The sequence below is a fragment of the Manacus vitellinus genome, unplaced genomic scaffold (genome assembly GCF_001715985.3).
Source record: "Manacus vitellinus isolate BGI_N305 unplaced genomic scaffold, ASM171598v3 scaffold_0_pilon, whole genome shotgun sequence".
Lineage (NCBI taxonomy): Eukaryota > Metazoa > Chordata > Aves > Passeriformes > Pipridae > Manacus > Manacus vitellinus.
The window spans coordinates 23307548-23329806 of NW_021938789.1; the positions used below are offsets into that span (position 1 = coordinate 23307548).

The 22259-nt window shown below is 35.9% G+C and overlaps 1 protein-coding gene across 2 annotated transcripts in view; it reads right to left on the bottom strand.

The window, feature by feature from the left end:
• The window catches only part of SGCZ (sarcoglycan zeta), a 182450-nt gene that overhangs the window by 84553 nt on the left and 75638 nt on the right, over positions 1 to 22259 (bottom strand). For both annotated transcript variants that reach the window (XM_018079712.1, XM_018079777.1), the window contains exon 2: positions 21272 to 21373. In XM_018079712.1, the coding sequence (XP_017935201.1) occupies positions 21272 to 21373 (102 nt within the window). The remainder of the gene's footprint in view (positions 1 to 21271; positions 21374 to 22259) is intronic.

The window sequence follows — 22259 nt, forward strand, 5'->3', positions numbered from 1 at the left end:
CAGAGCCTTAAAAGTACATGCAGCAGACGATATTGCCTTAGCTTAGGCTTTACTATATGTATTAACATTTAAAGAGCTATCAAGCACTAAGTATTACCATTATTATTATTTCATGAGGACAGGGTATAGACTGATTTTTAGTGCTAAAGCAGTTGCCTCCTCTGTCATTCTAGTCTCTTGAATTGCAAAAAAATCTTCAATCTGTTAAATGAATCCATTTTATATCACAGCTTTGCCAAACTCTACAGGGACAGGGTCTGGTTGTTTTCCAAAGAAGCCAAATATCCTTACGGAAAAACACATAGACAGATGGCCTTCATCCCTGCTGATGTTACATTAGAAATCTACTTGGAGGGAAATTCTGTCAACTTCTCTTGAGTCATATTTTTGCCTTATTTATTTTGAAATATTATCTACTCTGGTAAAGTTCATTAATACATATTATATTAGCGTTCAATGTAATTTTATTGATACAGAACGTTCTACATTTCTCTTCTTTCTGTAGGGAAAAAATTGCATGCAACAATCTACCAAAGTAAAACACTTAGAGGAACAGTATTCTATAAACAGTATTCTTAGCCTGTTTTCTTCAATTTAGTTCACTTAGAATAAACACCACTATCCCAAATACTGAGATGGTATTGAAAAACTGCACTCCCAAAATGGTATTAGCAACCAAAAGTTGATAAAAGAGCTTGGAAGTACTCAGCATAGATTTATGAAGAAGAAATGTCTGACCAAACTGATAGCCCTCTACAATGAAATAACCAACTCAGTGGATGAGGAGAAAGCAGTGAATATTGTTTATCCTAGGGTTTTTGCCCCTGTTTCACTTCACATCCTCATAGACAAAATGACAGTCTACAGAAAATTACAATTAAGTGGACTAAAAACTGCTAAACAGCTGTGTTAAAAATGTTGTGATCAGTGGCACAAAGCCCAAGTGGAAGCCAGTCCACTAGGAGGATCCACCTCAGAGATCTATAAGTAGTATTTAATTCCTTCATTAATGACCTGGACAATAGCACAGAGTGCATCCTCAGAAACTTTTAATATGACACAATATGAGACAGAAGTGGTTGATACATTTAATGGTTGTGCTGCCATTCAGAGGGACCTCAATAGGTAAAGGTCAACAGTCTCCTGACCTTCATTAGGAAGAATATCACCAATAGGTCTACCTAGCCTTGTGAGAACCATCTGGACTTCTAGGACCAGTTCTGGGCTCCCCAGAACAAGACAGATGCCAACATACTGAAGAAAAGACCCATAAAGATGGTGAAAGAAATGGAGCATAGAAAAGATGCTGAGAGAACTTGGACTGTTTAGCTTGGAGAACAGAAGGCTCTAGGCAGAAGGTCTTAGTAATGTCTATAAATATCTGACAAGAGGGAGTAAGAAGACTGAGCCAGAGCCTTCTTTGTGGTGCCCAGCGACAGGAAAAGAGGTAATTGGTACAAACTGATATATGAGAAATTCCATTTAGATATAAGAAAAAAAAATATAGTCTGAGTGTGTGAAAGCGCTGCAATAGGTTGCCCAGAGAGCTTCTGGAGCCTCCATCCTCGGAAATATTTAAAATCTGACTGGGCTTAATCCCGAATAGCCTGCTCTAGCTGACCCTGTTTTGAACAGGGGAAATGGACCAGATGACCACCAGAGGTGCATTCCAACTGCAGTAACTCTATGGATGTAAACAAGTATGGAGTAATAGTAAGTTTTGTTCCTTAGGTCCCCACAGGACTTCTAATAAAGCTGACAGCACTTTCTTTCCTCAGAAGTATATTGATAAACATTACGATAAAATCAGTCTGGACCAAGCTGAATTCATGTATTTGTTCATGTATAAAGACCTGCTTTTTCTTGAGACCTGCTGTCTCACCACACCTCAGTAAGAAGCTCTTCTCAGTCATATCCCACAGAACCATTTGTGATCTCCAGGAGGCAAACATGAAGATAAGCTGTCTTCCAGAACTGCATTATAGACTCTCAGGTGGTATTTATGGATTAGACTCACATTTATAACTGCACTCAAAAAGAACAGTCAGGTTGTTCTCAAAATTCATAAGTTTCGCAGAAACAGTCAGCATCTTATTTGGTGTAGTCACACACATGTATTACCTAAAAACATTGTAGGATAAAAAATTTACCTTTATGAAAAATTATTAATTTTCATTTATAAAAGAAGAAACAATCCTGATCTATTATGGAGTTAGGTCAAAACTTTACTAGTTAACAGCAGTTGTATTTCGACCAAACTCTGAGTCTTATTCATTATTTCTTGCTTTCTCCACATGAGAAACGAGTTAGCAAATCTACTAAAAAAACGCAGTGCTTTAGCTATATACTACTAGTTCCAAAAGCAAAATAAACCCCCATAAACAAACAAAAACCAGCCACAATTCCCCTTGAATACCAGGATGGTTTGGGGTTTTTTTTCAGTAATTTTCTATTTTTCATTGCAGACTGGAAAACAGATATGACTGAATAAAAATCAGATACTTTGAAGATAAACCTGAAATAAGAATCTTTTCTAATTCCTTCCTGCCTTGGTATGCAAACATAATCACAGTTAATTTTTACAAGTTCCTACAAATTAGAAAATCTGGCTGATCTTGCTAGCAATGTGAAACATGTATTAGCAATAAATACATTTCTCTGAAGTCTTAAAATGATAGTATTTAGATACGTCAGGATTTATATTGGGACTGAACAACGCTGAAATATTTTCACCTTATATATTTAAACCAAATCCTGTTTTTGTTCAAGTCAGATCAAGCTCACTGAGATTATCTTACCAAAAGTATGATTAGCTATTTTAGATAGTCAATATAGAAAAAAGCAAGGTCTTTATCTTCCTCACTAACAGTAATGCCTTAGGCTTGGTACACTTTTTCTAAATCATTGATATTCAAATTAGGTCCATTTGCTGGGATATTTCAGTTCAATTAATGCCTTGCAGTTGGTGTAAAACTAATAACTCAAGTTTGGCACATGATTTCCTTTTCTTTTAATTGCCTTTTCAGTGTGTTCTAATGGAATAGGTAAGGAAGACATGAACAATGACTAGAATTTCCTGTAAGACTGTAAAGGCAGGAGCTTCTGAGAATAATATATAATTTACACAAGAAAGAGTAGGAGTGAAACATATCTGAAGTCTGAGAAATGACCACTCAGTACTGTGGCTGTTGAAAGGGAGGAGAGACAGGGCACAGTTGACTAACTTTTCATGAAAAAAACAACACACTTACATTGTAATTAAATACTTCAACTCATCATATGAACCCTTATGGAAAATCTGTACTAATTTCTGTGAAGTAACCACTTACAAATTATATTGGAGATCTTGGGTCCAACATTGCATCTGATGAAAATGATGTGGCTGTTATTACACTGCCGATAAATTATACTTTTTGCTGAGAAGAATAATAGGAAGAGAAAAATTTCTCAGAGTCTACCTTCTCCTCCGGCTAAGGAACAATATATGCACGCCTGCACTAAAAATTGGATTATTTTCAAAAAAACCTGAAAATTTGCAAGAAAAAAAATTCAAATGGTGGTGGTCCACATTACATAAAAAAGAGCCTATCTAAAACTGTAATCATGGGTTCTTAGAGCCAGGAAAACATGGCCAAACTCGAAGTGAGTGTGGCTCGAAGGCTAGTCATCAGCCATAGCTTCCTCCAGTAAAGGATGAGAGGGAAGTCCTGTAACACAGCCCTTTATCTTTCAAGACAAGATTTGCAGCTACATCATAAAAGCACTATTTGTCAATTTCTACAATTCCAAAAGGTAAAATAAAACTCAAAAAGATTTTCACTGGACAAAACTTTCTTCTGAACCTGGCACCATGCACCACTTCCAGGCAAACCAGTCAAAGTTCTAACACCTTCTGTAATCTGCATTTCTTAGCTGTCCAAGCACACTTAGAAAGTTCCTTTTCATTTCTTGCCATGCTTTAAAAGCATGAGAACCAAGTAGGACATTCTCACTTATTCTGGAAATTCAAGAGGTGCCTAGAAGCAAACAAGTTGGAAATTGTTACATAAGATGAGAGAACATTTTGAAGTAGAAAGAATTTTTTAAAATCAAAACCAGAAAAAAAATGCATCACCTTGGGGACCACAGTCCTCTTAGTCAACTTGACTAAGAGCAGAGACTTAAACATTAATTTCCTGTAGCTCTGTGTCTGTCATGAGATCACTTTCTCCCTCTTTTGCACACACACAGAATTACATGCACACAGAGTCAGAAATTTTTAGATTAACTCTTGCAGAGGATGAAGATTAATTCTCATAGAAGATAGTGGAAAAAAAATAAACGACTTCATAGAGAGGGGAAGGCAATTCATAAGTTGCCTGGCTCCAGTAAGTCAATGACACCTTTAGTTCCTCAGAACATGGTACACTTCGCACACTGTCTTTATGATCAGACTTTATTCACTTTTGAAAGGAAGCAAGCTGTAGGAAACATCAGGCCTGTGAAAGTGTTATAGGATGTGATGCTGCATTCCTAATGAATTTTTGTAAGAAATATGATACTATGATGCTATAAATACATTTGCAGAGAGTCAGAGCTTACTTGCATTATTTTGAAAGGAAACATTTGAGACAAGTGGGATGAATTACATCTTTCCTAGTTTTCCATCTTTGACATAGCTATTTCTTACTTTCATATTTCTAGTGATAGTGGTCCTGCTTCCAAAGGATGAAGATATTTACTACAAACAATTCATAATAAAGCTGTTTATCCTTCTTTCCCAATCAGGAGCAATACCATTATCAGTTTCATCTTTTAATGGGGACATTGTATTAGTAGCCTTATTAGCAAAACTGTTTAGTAAAGCAATAAAATACTGCCAGGCTCTACTCTTTATACCTTCTGATAAGAAAAAACCATTACATGTCATGAGCAATTTATAGCTCATCAGTCTCAAAGCACAAAGGAAATAAATTATAAGAGAAAGATGAGCTTAGACTGATGCCAACAAGCTTGATTTTCAAGACAGGAAACAAAATATTATTTGTAATAATAACAGAGGGCACTAAATATTAAAGGATGATCTCAGTATGCTTGATATAGAATACTCCATGCAAATAACAATACTTTTGTACTTCTTATTAATATCCCCATGCCCTGGTGTTCTTATTTGCTTACATTTTCTAACAACACACACAAACATTTGAAGTTTCTAGCTGATGACCTTCTGTGAGATAGGAAAGCACTATTAGCCCTGTTTTGCAGACAAGAAATTGGGTCACAGAGGCCATCTTGTCTGAAATGTTGGAAAATGCTACTGACCTTTAGAAATAAAAAATTTTCCATGTTCTGCTTCTCCTAACCTTTGTGCCCATCATAGTACAAAAAAAATGGCATAAAGATAATAAAACTCTAAATTCTAAGCATTCATGCAACTCCTAGAAATGGTACCTTCTGGTCTCAAAAGCAGTACGAAACATAAAGGTGCTGGAGGGTAAGGTATTCTTCATAGAAATCTTTTATCTTTAAAGGCTTATCTCCCTCTAAATAAGGTCAATTTATTTCCTGTTAAAGTGTCTTACCAAGTTTACTCTTCGTTCTTGTGTTAAAGAAGGGGAAGCACAAAATATACAAAAAGTGAGGAAGATAGTTGATGAGATTCCCAGCTTTGTACAATAATGATTTTTTTTTTATTAACACATGTTTATTCACAATTTAGGACAAATCATAATCAGTTTACAATGGCATTTCTTTTTGTAAAAAAAAAAAGTAAAATATTTTCTGAGATATCAAAAGAAGACCAGTGACAGAACCTGACTGAATGGCCTGAAGTTGTGTCAGGAAAGGTTTAGGTTGGATTTAGAAAAAGGTTCACCCAGAGGGTGGCTGGGCACTGGAACAGTGTCCCCAGGGAAGTGATCACAGCACCAAGCCTGACAGAGTTCAGGAAGTGTTTGGATGATACTCTCAGGCACATGGTGTGACTCTTGGGGATGGTGCAGTGCAGGACCCAGAGCTGGACTTAATGATCCTTGTGGCTCCCTTCCAACTCAGGACATTCTCCGATTCTGTGAATAAAACTAGGGGCTAGGCCATGGAAGTAGGCATCTATAGCACATGTGAGGTCTGTTGTTTAGGAGGAGCCATGTAAAAAAAAAAAATTTAAAATTTAAAAATTGCTCAAATAAAACCATTATGTCCATCAAAAAAGAAGATGAATCACCAAAACCTAGATGAAAAAAAGAGTTATGTCACTCTCGTGGTTTGAGAAGTCCCCCTCCCCCAGGGCTGAAATATGGTTAGCTCCAGGTAGATTTCTGATGTTGAGCCAATCAAAAGCTTGATAATGCTTCTGCGAAATGACATATTTAATAGAGCCGCAATAGAACCTATTGCGCAGCAGAAATTAGAACCAGCAGAGAGTGGGGGAGAGCCAGACAGCCCATGGGGCCAGGCCCTATTCCCCCCGCCCCGCCCTGGCCTGGGGGGGCCCGGAGTGGCATTAGAGTTGGGCTGGGGCTGGGACGTTTTTCCCCACTGCGAGTGGGGGCAGCGGAGGACGCCGGAGGGGCGGTGATGGCCCCAAGCAGCCCCCCAGGGCTGGGCAGCCACAGCAGCTCAGAGCGAGCAGAGAGGCCCTGCTGAGGCCCAGAGTGGACCCAGAGCAGCAGCAACGCATGACATGAAGCCTGCCGAGAGCGGAGCAGCCGCAAACCAGACGAGCCAGAGTGTGCCTGTGTCTGGGAGCAGAGCAGAGCAAAGAGAGAGAGAAGTCAAGCTGGAACGTTTTGGGGTTCTGAGGACTGAGCCGAACCCCAAGAAACCTGTGACTGGGGGAAAGGGTGGATCCTACTTGGAGAGGGATCCCCTGAGAACTTGCTACCCGGGGAGCAAGTGGAAGTGGAGCAGGGAAGAAGACTCAGAGCTTTAATTCCCTGTAACACGTGGTGATGATGACCATGGTGATGCAGGCTGTCCCCTTGCAGCCCATGGATAAGCCCTCGGCGAAAGCCAAGTAGTTAGAGGTGAGGTCCAGAGACCCTCCACACCTCATGGAAAAGAAAGAGATTTTCCACCTATGGCGAATGGGAGCTATAGCCCTAAAGATAATAGGCGAGAAACTTTCAAGTGCTGCAGAATTAATTTTGAAGAGCTGTGGCCCTAAAAGTAAAGGAGGAATTCTTTCCCCCTGGACTGATGTGTGGGGGAGGAGGGGTGGTTTTTGCAAATACATGGGTTTGTCATCATAGGAAAAACTAGTTAGAATTGTTGTATATATTATTCTATAGTTTCTATTCTGTTAGCAATAAACTTTGATAATATTCCCCATGCTGAGTCTGTTTTGCCTATGTTGAACTTCTCTCACCCTTTAGCAAATTGATGGGAGTTTTAAAATAGACAAATTCTCAAGACACTATGATCCTAAGAAATTAGAGTTACTTGTAAAATAAAGTTTTAAACACATTTCCTAAACACTCAATACTTGAAGATTAGGAAGTGGCTAAATAAAAAACAAATCACAAAAGATTAAATCCTTTAGCTAAGAAAAGATGAACTGCAGAAGTACCTGTGAAATTTCTCAAAAACTATATGCAAATGGAGAAATGTGGATTCTAATTCTATAGAGAGTCCCTGCACACTAAAACCTAGCTAAAGTAGTTTCTTATCTGTACAGAGAAGCACAATAGGATTACAAGCAAGAATACTAGATATTCAAAGTCTCATATAATTAAGATATTTAAGAAATTAATGAAATTCTAAAGGATAACACTTTAAAAAAAAAGAGGTTTCTTGTTTATTCTCAGGATAATGATTTCTCATTTACATTTCTGATTTGGAAATTTCACTTTTCAGAGATTTATCAGTTCTACTTTACTTTAATCCTAGACATCTATCCAAGGTGTCTGTGAGAGACTGCATTTTCCAGATCACAGCTGAAGACATTAATTAAGCCTTCTGCTTAAACCTCTAGGCAGGCTGACAAACTATCAGGGCCCTTGGCTTCATTTTAAGGAAGAGAAGTAAAGAAAGGGAGTAGCTCGATTAGCAGAAGTGCGAAATATTATATCTACAGCAACGTGATCCAATTAGAACAGACTTTTACAATGAAACATTCAGTGCTGAGGACATAGCATTATTTGTGGGTTTTGAGGTTATACTTCTGCATATTCTAGCTTAGTTTTACAGAAACAAATCCAGTTTGCATGCTGCAAGACCATGCCATAACACATACCAAAGGACTGTATTTGCACACGATTATGACAGGCACTTCAAAAGGACACTTGATGAAAACTGAAATGTTAAATGTGATGATATGGATCAGAGGAGATTCTATTTTAAAGAGCTAGAGTAACATTTGAAAAGACATACAAGATGAAATTCTGAGGGACTATGCCCAGCAATTGGAAGTAAGTTCTTCACCTGCAATTTATCTTCAATAACAAATGTTAAACTCGTCTATTAAAAAGAAATTAATTTATATGCTTAATATTTTTAAATATTTCTTCTAAGAGTAGTTTGCCTTCAGGGATAAGTGATTTGACAACAAAATTTTGTACATGAAGTAGAATTTGACCGAAACGTACAATTAAATGTGTTTCATCATTTCACACTGATATCCACATAAAAAAAATCTCAGATGGTGTGAAGCAAGTGTCTCTATGTACCTCATAAAGGATTTCATTACTGTGTTAGGAGAGCTGAAGGGTTTTGGACTTTTGTCTGAGTAGGAGACAAAATTTCAGCCTCATGAGGCATGTGTTAGATTCTAGCATCCACAGTTAAGGCTCAGTTTATGTTTATTTACTCGTCTTGTTTGTGTTCCAAGTCTGAAATTGGTTTATTCAATGAAAGGGAAGGTAGCAGGAAGAATATATTATGCTGGATGCATCTACAACTCCTTTTCAATTATGCAGCACACCTTGTAACCTTAGCTCATCTGTCATGCATACAGATATCTTTAATCTGAGTGACTTCAGGTGATTCCTATGTAGAAACTGAGATACCTAGAGGATAAGGGGAAAATTGGTGCCCACCTGGTTCTCATTGCACTAAGAGATAGGAACATGTGCAAAATACACAGTTCCTGAACTGAAAACTGGGTGGAGAGATTAACTACTGTAGATGTACATCGACACCATCTTCTGAATGCCAAATGCAAGGTCAAAAACAGATTTATGCCTGTTACTGTTACAGAAATACACACATGCAACAGAGTTCTTTGTAGAATGCTTCATAAATACGGATTTATACTACTTGAATTCAGACATAAAGCATCTGTGCCATGCTCACCAGATGCCTCTCCCAGTATTTTGATTGGCATTAAACCAATTGCTGAAATCCACAGATAAAACCCCAGACCATTAAGCAATCGCAAACATTCAAAATGTACAGAATAGCCATAAACAAATCCTAACAACTGTATTTGTATTTTAAAACAGCATTCTTAATGCTCCTCTACCTCTAAAGAAAAAATGATAAATACCTTAAATTGCAAAGAGCAAAGTATGGAGTGAAGAAAAAATGCAGTCTTCAACTGGGAGAATATTAACATGGCTTCTTGCATACTCTACTGACAATATTTCAGCTAGTAATTTCTGTGTTTTGTGTGTGACAACTTTAGAAACATCTCAAGATAGTGGTTTTTATCTACTAGATAAAAACTTTGAGGAAATAAAAGTCAAAGAATCATCGAAAGATTTGTGTTGGAAGTGACCTAGTTCCAACCCCCTTTCCATGGGCATGGATGCCTTCCACTAGACCAGGTTTTAAGCCCCATCCAACCTGTCCGTGAACATTTCCAGGGGTAGGGCATCCACAGCTTCTCTGAGACACATTCCAGTGTCTCACCACCCTAGGAGTAAAGAATTTCTTCCTAATATGTAATCTAAATCTACTCTCAGTTTAAGGCCATTACCCCTTGTCCTATGCCCTACCTTAAAGGAATAAGAAGTGCCACAGCTAAGTATAAACATTATTTCCCTCCCCTGCCCCAACATACCTGTCTTCTCCACATACTTAACTGTATTTTTCCCTAGCATTCAATCACCATCGTTTATAAAAGATAAAGAAGCACTACTTCATTCTAGCATCAGTTGCTTTCAGGTAATCCCAAGACCTTACCTGAGCAGTATGAGTTCCACCAACTAATACACTAACATATAATTTTCCTCACTTTCAGAATAACAAAATTATACTGCCCTTATTAATTCTGAACAACCAGTGAAGCTACTCAAAATATATTTTATTCAATAGTATATTATTCAATATGAGCCACAGTATTTCAAAAAACTACTGCATCCTAATGAGTATATTTTATAAGAGAAGCAGCACCTGTATCTTAAAAGAACACTCTGAAGTATCCCAGATCTAAATAGTCATAATGATATTTTTACTAAAATATTTTTTAAACCAATTTGTTGCTTGTAGAATGTAAAGTAGTTCCTCCTGCAAAAAGCCAATCCACTTTCTGCATTTTCTGTGCCAGCGTTTTGGCTCAGCTTGTCAGGAGAGTTAACTGACATTCCCAAATGCCTATAATTTATTAAAATAGCAACACAAGGATGAAGCACTTTCCTTCTGGGATTTTGTAGTTACCTAGTTTACTCAGAAAGAGAAACCATAGATTTATAGGAAGATTCTGATCCGGTGGTTACCAAGGGAAAAACTCAGAGACAAAAATAAACTCTGTCCAAACCTTGTATTTATATACTGAACCAGCAAGAGAAAAAAATATCTTTCTAGCCATTCTATATCCTTTGTGTAAACTTCAAATTTCCTTTCTACTAAAAGTGATTGTGGCATCTTTCAGGGAAATCATAAAAGTGATAGTGGCATCTTTCAGGGAAATCACCACTGTAGCGCCAAGTTTAGTATCAACAAAGATTTCAATTCTACTAATCAGAATTACATATAATAACTTTGTATTTGTAAAAATAATTTCAATTTCAGACCAAAAGAAAATTCAGCATCACCGACCTACACCCATATTACTGCAACTACCACTTAACACTTGCAAAGACTTCAGCAAGAGTATGTACTGTAGTAGCTGTTGTAGAATTATGCATGACAGATTGCCACCCTAAATTAACAAACTTTGTGAACTACAGTTACTTCCTTTGCAGAACAACTGATTTAAATTCAGCAAAAGATACAAATGAGCCTCTGGCTGGAGCCCAAGAGCCAACTTTACTTTAAATCCCAGCTGTTATTGTACAATCATAATGCTGAAGCATAATGCTGAAGTAATTACCAATTCCAGTACAGGATGCTAACTTCAGCTGCTTCCATTATAAGTCTCCTGCTTTCCTTGTGAGTTTTCTTTATCCTAATCCCATCCATGGATTTCACCATCTATAGTCTGAAGTTCTTGCTAGTGTTTATTTCCAACTGAATTTCTAACACAAACAGTACATTGCACAACAATGCACTACTTTTCTGTTTTAAGGTTTTCTTTTGTTTAATTTGAGGTCCTCATATAGCTTAGAGACTTATCCTTGAAAAACTTACACAATTACTACCTTAAAAATTTTTCTTGAAATTTAATTATAAGGGTTTTTTTTTAAAATCACATTTTAGTAAATCAGCAGAGTCTAATCAAAACTGAGTTTTTAAAATTAACTTAATATAGAAACAGTTCATGTGTCTACAGGCTAGAGTGCATATTGCTGCAATAGCTGAGGTTTAAAATGAAACACAGACAACACTATGCCTGCATTTCTAGAACAGAAATTGGCCCAAGGTTAATTCAAAAAGGATTGCACAGAATGTTGTTTAATGAAGATGTTGAGTAGGTGGCATTGCATAACTATAACAAAGAAGAGATACAAAAACAACAAAAAAAAATTAACTTGGTTACCATGTAAAAATTTTTGGAACTAATTGTTTTCAAGAAGACAAGAGACACTGGGTCTTTGATTCACTTAAAGGACTAATTTATATCATGTAGTATTAATTTGTCAAGAGGAGGTAACCCATGAAGATATTATCCAGAATTTAGTTGGACAGAACCTTACATAAAGGAAGTTCTGGAAACTTTCAAGCAGACCATAGAGGTTTTTTGAAACAGCTTTTGTCAATGTTATGATGTAACAAATGGGTACAACTGAACCTTTTGGTCACCTGCAAAACAGCCAAGTATGCTGATATCCAACCACAGAAGTCTGAAAAGAAAACTCTTGCTGTCTTTCGTCAATTCTCATGTCCTTAGTTTCACAGAAAGGGAGATAATTCTTAATGGTAATGTTCCACATTTTATAGACATGTTCCATAGAAAAATTGGAATATGGAAAATCTTAATGCTTATCTACAGAACTCAAAGGAAACTACACTTGAGAAATTATAGCATAATTAAAGTTAGAAACAGGAAGACAGCATAGAATACATGAATTTGGTCGAAGGCCAGGCCAGTCCATTTTTTATTGTATTGGTAGAATGTATTTCAGGTTATTTATTAAAGACAAGAAGTTAGGTAATTTTTTATTTGAAATTTTAATATATAGCATAATAGCTTGAGATCAAAGGAAGTCACTCATCATACACTTGGTAATGAAAAGAATATGAATTGTTTGGTTTTGTGCATTTATTTCCTGAGGATGCTCTTCAAGTCAACAAAGCTTTCAACTAATGTTAATGTTATTTATCGCTCTTGGATGCAGGCCAGGGTCCTTGTTATGGAATAATCAATGCTTCCATTTTATTTTTTCAAATAATAAATTTCAAACTGCTTTGGAGTAACAATTTTAGCAAAGATCTAATAATATAATCCATAAGATGATGATACATGCTACTTACTTCTTTTGCTACTTACTTCTTAAAAAGAGAATGATTACTCTACTGGATTTTTTTAAAAGAGGTTAACAATATCGAAGATCTATAAGCAAAAAAAAAAAATCACTACTTCTTGCACTGCCTGAAAAAGGAAAGAGAAGTGTTAATTCTAGAATGTTTTAGTAATTTGTACTACTTCATTAAAAGGAGTGCTTCTAGCACTTCTTGTATCTCTTTACCTTCTCTACCTTATTTTAACTTGATACTTCCCCATTACAGGTGATGCTGAGGTCATATTACTTCCTAAAACTGATGGAAGTTCAGCAGGTTTCCTAAGAAATTGATCTGACAGCACAAAAAACCATGAAATTTTAAAGTCACTGAGGGAGGGATTTCAAAACAAAGAAGATTGAAGTTTAAGTCACAGCACCAGATGGATGGGAAACTCCTTCAGGGAATGGTAAAAAACAAACAAAAAATACCCTGTAAAGGCATTTTCAAAGCAGAAAATTTCATTGCTTGTGACAAGTTGCTTCTGAAACTAGAGGTTATAGCATGATGCATTTCTTAGGACAACAGAGGGTGTAAAGTACAAAACCAAAAAGCATGCTAGCTATCTGGAATAAAACACTCTAGTTCTTAAAACTGACCAAGCAGGTCATACATATGTGTTCATATAAAAAAAAAATAAAATTGGTGCAGATTATGAAGCAGTAAAATTCAACTTAATTCTTCCTGAAAGCAAGAAAATACAAAGCTCATTTCAAACGGGAGAGGAACAGTGTTTTAAATGCAATCCCTATTATATTTGCTTATGGTAGGCAGCTATCAGAAGCTGTGAAGGAACAAGCAATTTTTCCCTTTAAGAGAACAGTGGTGTCCTAATCAGGGACTGTCATGATGATTACGCTGTATCTTATTTGTGAATTTCACTTCAGCTAGTCAAGGTGAAATTCAGTCTTATTTTTTTCATATCAAACTTTGAAATATTCATTCATTTTCTCTATTATCATGTAAGACACTAAATTGTGTTCAGCATCTCCAAAAATACAGTATATTTAAACAGTTAGAATGCAATTTTCTTTCTTTGCTTAGGGACAGTTTTTCTTCCTGTTAGAGTACAGAAATGTTGAGAACAATAATGACGGGGGGGAACCGCAAACCAACAATCCTTGTTCTAACACAATATAGGTCTGACAAATTACGTAAATAGTAGAATTATTTATTCTAAACTGTCTCATGAAACTCTGGGATTAAGCTTTATAACTGTCACAGATGTCATCAAAATGAAAATTGCTTCAGAACTTCACACCTCTGGTTTGTAACAAACAGACCTTAAGTTTGGGAAATTTCAGGAACTTTACTGAAATTTATTTTTGTAGATTATGAATGCCTTGTCTACTTCATATGATTACATTGAAAATGCTTTTTAAAGTGAGAAACATCATACAAGTCACAAAGTATACTGAAAGCAAAACTGAATAAGTAAAAGAGGATTGTAATAATTCTGGTTTATTTCAAGATAAGAAATAAGTTTTTCTATATCTAATGGGTCAATTCAATTTTTGAAGCTAAGTTGCATTTCTGGAAATTACACATTCAAACTTCAGAACACCAATTTCTGTTACAGAACGAATACCTTGAGAACCCTTCTTATAATCATTTTTGAAGTATTATCTTTGAAGTTGTGATTTGATTATTACCCTCGATACTTTTGAGATTGACCTGATACAAAACAGAAAAAGAAAAAAGAGTGAGTCGGAAATAATTAAAATTCTGAACAGTTGAAACTGAAATGTTTTCATTATTTTTCTTATCGTCTTTTGCTTCTGGAAGTTACTTGTTTGTACACTCCTCCTCCTAGTTTTGTATCATATGCAAATTTTCTGAGAGTGTACTGTCAGTGTCCAGGTCATTAATGAAGAAATTTATCAACACTTTCCTCAGTACTGACCCCCTGAGTACACCACTAGCAACTGGCCTCACTGGTCACAACTCTTTGAGCCCAGCAGCTTAGCCAATTTTCAGGCCACTTCACTGTCCTTTTTTAGTGTAAATCATCAGCTTGTCTAAGAATATATAACGGGAGACATGGTAAAAAGCCTTGCTCAAGGCAATATTAGCTGTCCTCATCCACCAAGCTAGATACGTTGTTGTAGAAGGCTGTCAGCTTGGGCAGGCATGATCCCTCCTTCAGAAATCCATGCTGACAACTTCCAACAGCATTAGAAGCACAATTTTATTACATGAATATTCTTTGTTAATACACTGAGTCTTTGAATATGAAGTAGATCTCAACTTAACACACACTGTTTACAATGGTTTTTGTGAAAATATGTCTTTGCCTACCAAAGGCCTACAAGTGAGGGCAATGCATAGCCCAACTTGTAAGAAATACATTTCAAATTATCTCAGCCCTTAAGCCAGGGCTAAAAAACTATCAGTATCTGGGGGAGATAGAATTACATTAATGTGCTTTTGTTTGTGCTTACTGGCTTACATGGATATTTTTCCCCTGCAATGACTCCCATTTCCCCCCTCAGTTTTACCTGTGCATTCATAGTTCTAAGTGAGCAAAAACTGTGGTGCACCTTCCGTTTATGAAATGGGATGCAAAAGATAAATGTTTTCCATGAAGAAATATGACCAAATTCCTGCACAAAGAGATAAAGATTCTTCCGCTTTACAAATCACTTTTAAGTCATCTGCTTTTACATTATTTTACATTATTTCTATGGAAATACTAATAACTTTTTTTTCTTCATTTTAAACATACAAGATTTCTTTAAGTAATTTCTTAGTCTGTGTAATATGCAACTACATTATTTCAAAGTTGTTCAGGGAAAAAAACGTCATTCCTCAGCTTAAGAATCCCATACAGTTAAAACAGCTCAAACCAAATACACTGTGCATGAAGATCAGTGAACATAATGAACATCAAACTGAAATGTCACATGGTTTCATTGAAGTTTTCCCCACTGACATATTACATGAAGGAAGTACTTGTTAAACTGAAACTGCAACTGATATTAAAAACAACAACCAACTCCCAGAAAAACAGATGCTACTTCATTAACTTTTCCACAACCTTCTGAAGAGTGTTCCCAAACCAAATTCAGTTCCTCGGGCTGGTATAAAATAGGGTAGATATAGGCCATGGAACTTTATTCATGAGCTATAATCAACTAAAGGAAAAGACTTGGGTAATATTAACTTAGAATTTTCAGTATAAAAAGCAGAGATCATCCTTAACTGAGCAACAAGTCACAGTAACAATAAGAGTATAGGTTGACATGAAAAAACATGTTCAAAAGATAGAGTTGTTCAATTGGATGACCCTCAGACAGATGTCATTGAAGTATAGCAAATCAAGGACAAAATCATGAATCATGGAAGTTCTTATCAGCTGTCAGTGAAGAGCAAGCAAAGCCAACTCAATTTCAGTGGTAGTTCCTCCAGAGACCACCAACAAATATAGGAGTGACTTGTTCCTTCGCAAAATCTGTAATGAAGAAAACCTTATATCTTGTTCATAGCCAATAAAAGTGACACTATTGGAACTACATCGTGTTGATAGCCAAAATGACTTAAGGAGTCCTCTATGCCTACCTGGGTTTTTGAAACCAGGACAATAATGGCTTTATCCTTAGTGACAGGTGAATGATCCTAAGGGCAAGGCTTGAAGAGCAGGTACAAAAATGAACTCGGGAGCATTTCAAGTTTTATCTGAGCAGATTGTGACATGTAGCTACAGAAACAAGTATTGCATTTCACACTGAGCAATAACAACAGCAGATTCTTAGATACCATTGTGATTTTTTTGATATTACAAAAAGGGTGAGCAGTGATATCTCCTAAATGGAGTTTCTCTGATACGTATATATGTTAGTAGTAGTAGGATTGCATGATTCTCAAATTAGTTTGGCTACATGGCAGTGGTGTATCTTACAGAGCAGAAAAGAGAGAGGATATAGCAAACCTGGCCTTGAAATTTTGGAACATGTTTAAATGGAGAGTGGGGGAATATGTTCAGTCAACAAATACAGCACGTTTTTAGGCCTTTAAAGAGTGTAGCAACATCTTGCAAGGAGGGAAGACTTTGGAAACTACAGCCCAGTCAGTCTCATACTAGTTCCTAGAAAGATTGTGGAGGAGAGCCCCCTGAAAACCATTACAAAGTAGCCAGGGAAAGAAGACGGTACAAAACAAGCATGGGGTTAGTAACAGCAAGGAGCACCTGATTTGGTGGTCTTGCAAAAAGAGAAGACTGGTTCAATGGACAAGATGAATGTACGTTCTTCCTCAACTTCATAAAGGCTTTTTGATGTGATCTCCTATGCTGCATCTTTGTAGTTCCATCAGACAGAGAAGCTCAACAAAGACATTGTCTCAGAAAAAAAATTTGAGGTTCTCACAAAGGCACAAACATAAACCTAAATATGTACAATGTGCTGGCTGAAATCAGCAAAGGTTAATTCCATGTTGATGATTATACACACTTACAGAGATAGTGAAGAAAGAAATATACTGTAGATTTGCTTTTATGAAGATGGATCCAGGTTTGGAAATAAAACAAAGTAAAATAAAGCTTTCTAAGAATTTACAAGGATATTCAGTCTCCACAGTGAAAATGTGGAGAGAACAAATACCTGAAAGAAGTCCTGCTTTGAAACCCATCTACACTTTCTTAGTTCACATACATTTTAAAATACAAGGTATATAGACAGTTTTCAGAGTTTCCTCTGTTCAGTTAGAAGTTTATATGTATTCTCTATTTCTTGTTTTCTAGACATTTTACCATGAATTTTAACTGAATTATTAAATTCAGTGTTCTCTAAGGATATCTCTGGAAAACACATGCTTATTTTAGAAAATACATTTTTTATGCAAAAAAATGAAAGCAATTCCCTCTAGTTTAATGGGCAATGACTAACTTCTTTTTAGGTAATGGAAACAATTTAACAAAAAGATAACTTGATTTTCTTTGGCTTTTAAGTATGGTATGTGAGAATGAAATAGATTAATAAACCCAGGAATACATTCTCAAGAAAACACCATGAACAGCTTTTATTGTTATATAACAAACTAATAAAACTTTAACTTGATTGCCTCTATTCAAAAGTGCACTAGTATAATGATAAGGATGCAGTAGTATAATGATTATTCAGAAGAACTGAAATATTGGATTCTGCATTATATGTTACTTGATTTCATACATCTTATTAATGATACACCATAAAGAATGTAGTTTGCATTGTTTGTTTGCATCATATCAATGCAAATTATATAAACATGGGAAATATTATATAGTCTAGATGAAATTTACTGGTTTCAGACTAGCAGTTTGATCAAAAGGGAAAGATGTCAATTCAGAATCAAATGACCCCATATCTGCTCAGGTTCTGATGCATCAGTCCAGCTTCTGACATGCAGTGAAGTCATTTGATGAAAATACAGAAGTTTCTTTTCTATGTAAACATGGGATTGGAGTAGGAACCCATGGTTCTGCGGACACCACTAACTGCGTAGGGTAAAAAGAGCAAAGCAAGAAGAGCAGGGTTAGGGAAAAAGCACACTCTGAGTAACCTTCTCATTTATGTAACTTCTGCAGAGAAAACAGGAAATATTCATTTTACTCAAGATCTGGATTTTTCATTACTACTTTTTGATAAAAAATTGTATACTGTCAGGAGAAAACATCACTAGAAATTTTGTTTTTAAGAATTCACACATATCAGTTTTCCAGCTGACTTAACTCTAAGTATTTTAGCATTTACTTTTAGTATTCAGGGCTTTAATGAAGCAATCACAAGATAAAAGGCAATTTTTCAACTTATATACAAGGTTCAATGCAGTTCTCCTGATAAAGGCAATTTAAGGTCTACATTTAACCCTGCATAAGTGATCTTATTTGGGCATCATTTTGCAGCAGGTAAATGTGGCTACTTCAGCATTTGTAACCATATGTGAACTTTACACTAGCAAATCTCATCACCCTCACACTTAAATTGCTGCAGCAGAGAGCTCATTTCAGCCTAGCTACTCAACAGATTGCCTGGAATTCTTACCAGAAGTAGATCACTGTCAGAATCAGAGGTGAACCCTCCTCTACCAACGAACACGTGTTATTAGCTTCAGATCTAGCTTACTAAAAGATAGCTCCAGCAAACATGCAAGAACTCCACTCATGCCTCTTAGCCATAACACAGCATACCCACTGCTGTACCTCACTGCTTATATTGTTGGTCTACCCACCTCACTCTGCTTTGTGCCGAATAATGGAAGAACAACCTCCTGGTCTGACAGCCCTACACGGAGGTGTCTCAGAGACCATTCTACAAACTGTGTCACCATTGTGGAGTGTTGTTTTGCAAAGTTACTATTGAATATATTTATTACAAATCATCTCAAGAGTTAATCCAACAATGTCACTTTAATGGATGTGTTCTTTTACAGGGGAATGAGTAAATTTGCTTAGAGAGTAAACTCTCCTCCTAGAAAATAAATGATGAGTTGTCAATTTCACAGTATATTTTAATCCAGTATATATCAAACTTAAATCATTATTTCTTCCATGGAAAAAGCAAGTAAGAGCCTTCTCGTCTGTATTACCCAAGTCTCTGCTGACCGTAATGGGAGCTCAGGCAACCTAGCTTACTTTTAGATTTCTACAGTAGCAAGGTCAATTTTGTAAGTGACAAAACAGCTAATGTCACATGCAGATGCCACACACCTGTGGGAATATCCTACAGAGACATTACAAATTCCTAGTGCTAAACTGAATACAACTCCAGAGGTTTCCTTTGTCATTCAGTCATGACATTCACATTTGCATACACCACAAGTTACTGAAATTTTAGCATAAAAACTACTGAGCAAGTTGGCAAAAGACTGAAAAGTGAACCTAGTTCACAAGTGCTGCAAGATGAGAATGAAGTCTGTATAAGTACCACTTTTTTATCTAGGTAACAAGTGCTTTAATATTAATACATATAAGTAGACCTGGAACACCAAAAATATATTACTTGAACTACTTTGTACAGTTAATAGCTCTATCTTCTGCTGGTTTGAGAACATTTACTGACAAGACTATATGTTTTTCATGAGTCTCAAAAGACTAGTGGGACCTTATATTAGGCTTCTGGTAGACTCTGCATCCTGTTCTTTTGCAATAGTTACATCTGTGTGCGTTTTTTTTCTGAGATTTGGTAGCAGCTAAATGAAATTAGGACCCTACTTGGGTCTCTTATTACTCTCACTTGAAACAAAAAGTTTCCATCTTCACTTTGACAGAACTAATGTTCTGCAATATGAAGCACTGTGCAAGAAAATATTCCAGATCGTAACTCTCATGTACAGTAATAGGGCATGGAACAATAGAACACACACCGTCCACTCACAGAAAAGAAATGGGAAAAATACACACATCCTGACTAATGTTCTGCAACCTTGAAGGAAAAGTATGCTTGCCTGGAAGGTTACTTAAATATTATAAAACTTTTCATTAAATAGGACAATACTGCTACTCTCTTAAACACTGAAAGATCTTAGTTTTACAGAAAAAGAAGAGAGACTACCTCACAGATTTCTTAACACAAGAGTGAACTAATTAGGAGAAATGGGAAACTGTCATGATCTCATTTATTAACATCCTTGAGACTTTCCTTATATACATAGAAGACAGGTTTTAAACAACAAAATTTGTCACAAAGGCATTTAGGGTCAACATAGTTTTGATTCCTGTCAACTTTTGCAGTATGCATATTAAAATTCTTTGCAGATGGTTAACTGAAAACCATTGTAACATTCCTCTGTGGTCATAGATAATCACTTGCATGGTAAAAAGAACTTTAGAGGTTTCCAGTATTTCAAAATTGTTTTTTTTTATTTCGTTGACAATGTTAATACAAACAGTATAACTAAATCAAAACAAGAGTTAAAATGAGCTGCAATGAATTTCTTAATACATAATAACTTGGTTTTCTTTTTTCCTCTGCAATAACCTGCTGTTATGTGATAAAACAATTACATTTAATATTAAAAAGGGTTTGTTTTGAAAAAATTAATAGAAAGTTTGCCCCTCCCTAATGAGTAAAAGAAAACAAAAATTAAAATAAAAAACGGGAATGAAAAAGAAATCATTATGTCTAATACCAGAAAAAACAAAACCATTCCTTATTTCACTGCATTTTGCGCTTATCACCAGTCTTGTTTTTCTGGAGTTCACATCAAATGAAGACTCAACTGTTCCATTCCCTGTGTTGAGGTAATTTGAAGTATAAAATATACATGCTTTGAATCTCCTTTCATTAGGATAAGACATTTCTTTTAAGAGGCAAGCAAGGTTTCAGAAAAAAAAAATAATTTTTGACATGAAGGAAGCTTTCACTCTTAAGGCACTCTCAAAGCAAACCTCTACTGATTGCTAATCTAGGAGGTGAAAGAATTAAACTTTGTAGTTTGAGACTGAAAAGATCAATTTATATTAGCTCTAAATTAAGAAATAAAGATGAAAAACACCTACCTTCCGGGAATGGATTTCTTTCACATATAGTGGAAGTAGAAATTCAGATATTCCTTCAAGTCGTATTCCTTTTTTAGTGACTCTCAAATTTCCCATTCCATCCTACAATCAATAATATATATATATTCACTTTAGGAAGTAACCTTATCCAGAAAAAGCTAAAAAGAACACAGTAGTTGACCTAACACCTGAAAACAATGAGTGCTATCCCACAGTCTCCATCTCTCCTTGTGATCTTGGACAGGAGGTAGATGGGCACATTTATAGCCAAAGCTTCACCTAGGATGGAAGTATTTAACTGTGCAACCTGATGGTGACCTGCCTACATTATTCCTTGGCTGCACCTAATGCAAGAGTACAACTGTAGATCATCAGTATTCCCTTTACTGTAGAGATGAAACTAAATCCAGAATTTTATAATTGCTAAGTAAAAGAAGTAGTTAACTTTCTCTAATATATATATATGTAAAACATCGGGTAAAGCAATCCATTCATTGTTATATCTTGAATCCTATTTTTGCTTTTCCCAGAAATTAAAATACATAAGTAAGTATCATGTAGAAGAAAGAAAACGGGTTTTAGCAGTTGCTCATCACTACTGAGAGCATGTTGCTGATGAAAAGAACAACTTCAAAAATGCTGAGGGTTGTTTTTAATTGTTTGCTTTTATTTATATGAATAGGAAAGGCACCATTGTAAAAGCCTGGATGAAACAAGCAAACCACATGATTCAATGTTCAGTAAAATATAAACAGAGAAAAGTGGCATAAGGCTTCCATTCTTACAGAAAAAAACAATGAAACCTGATTGATACTCAAGAGACAGAATCATTTTCCACACTGATAGAAATTCAAGGCTTTTTATTCCTAGAATCTTGCAATATATTATATTCCTGACAGAAACATAATTCTTCAGTGTACAGCCAGAGGAATTCAACTTGATCTACCTAAGTGCAAAATTAGCAAATTTAACCTAATTGCTAATTACA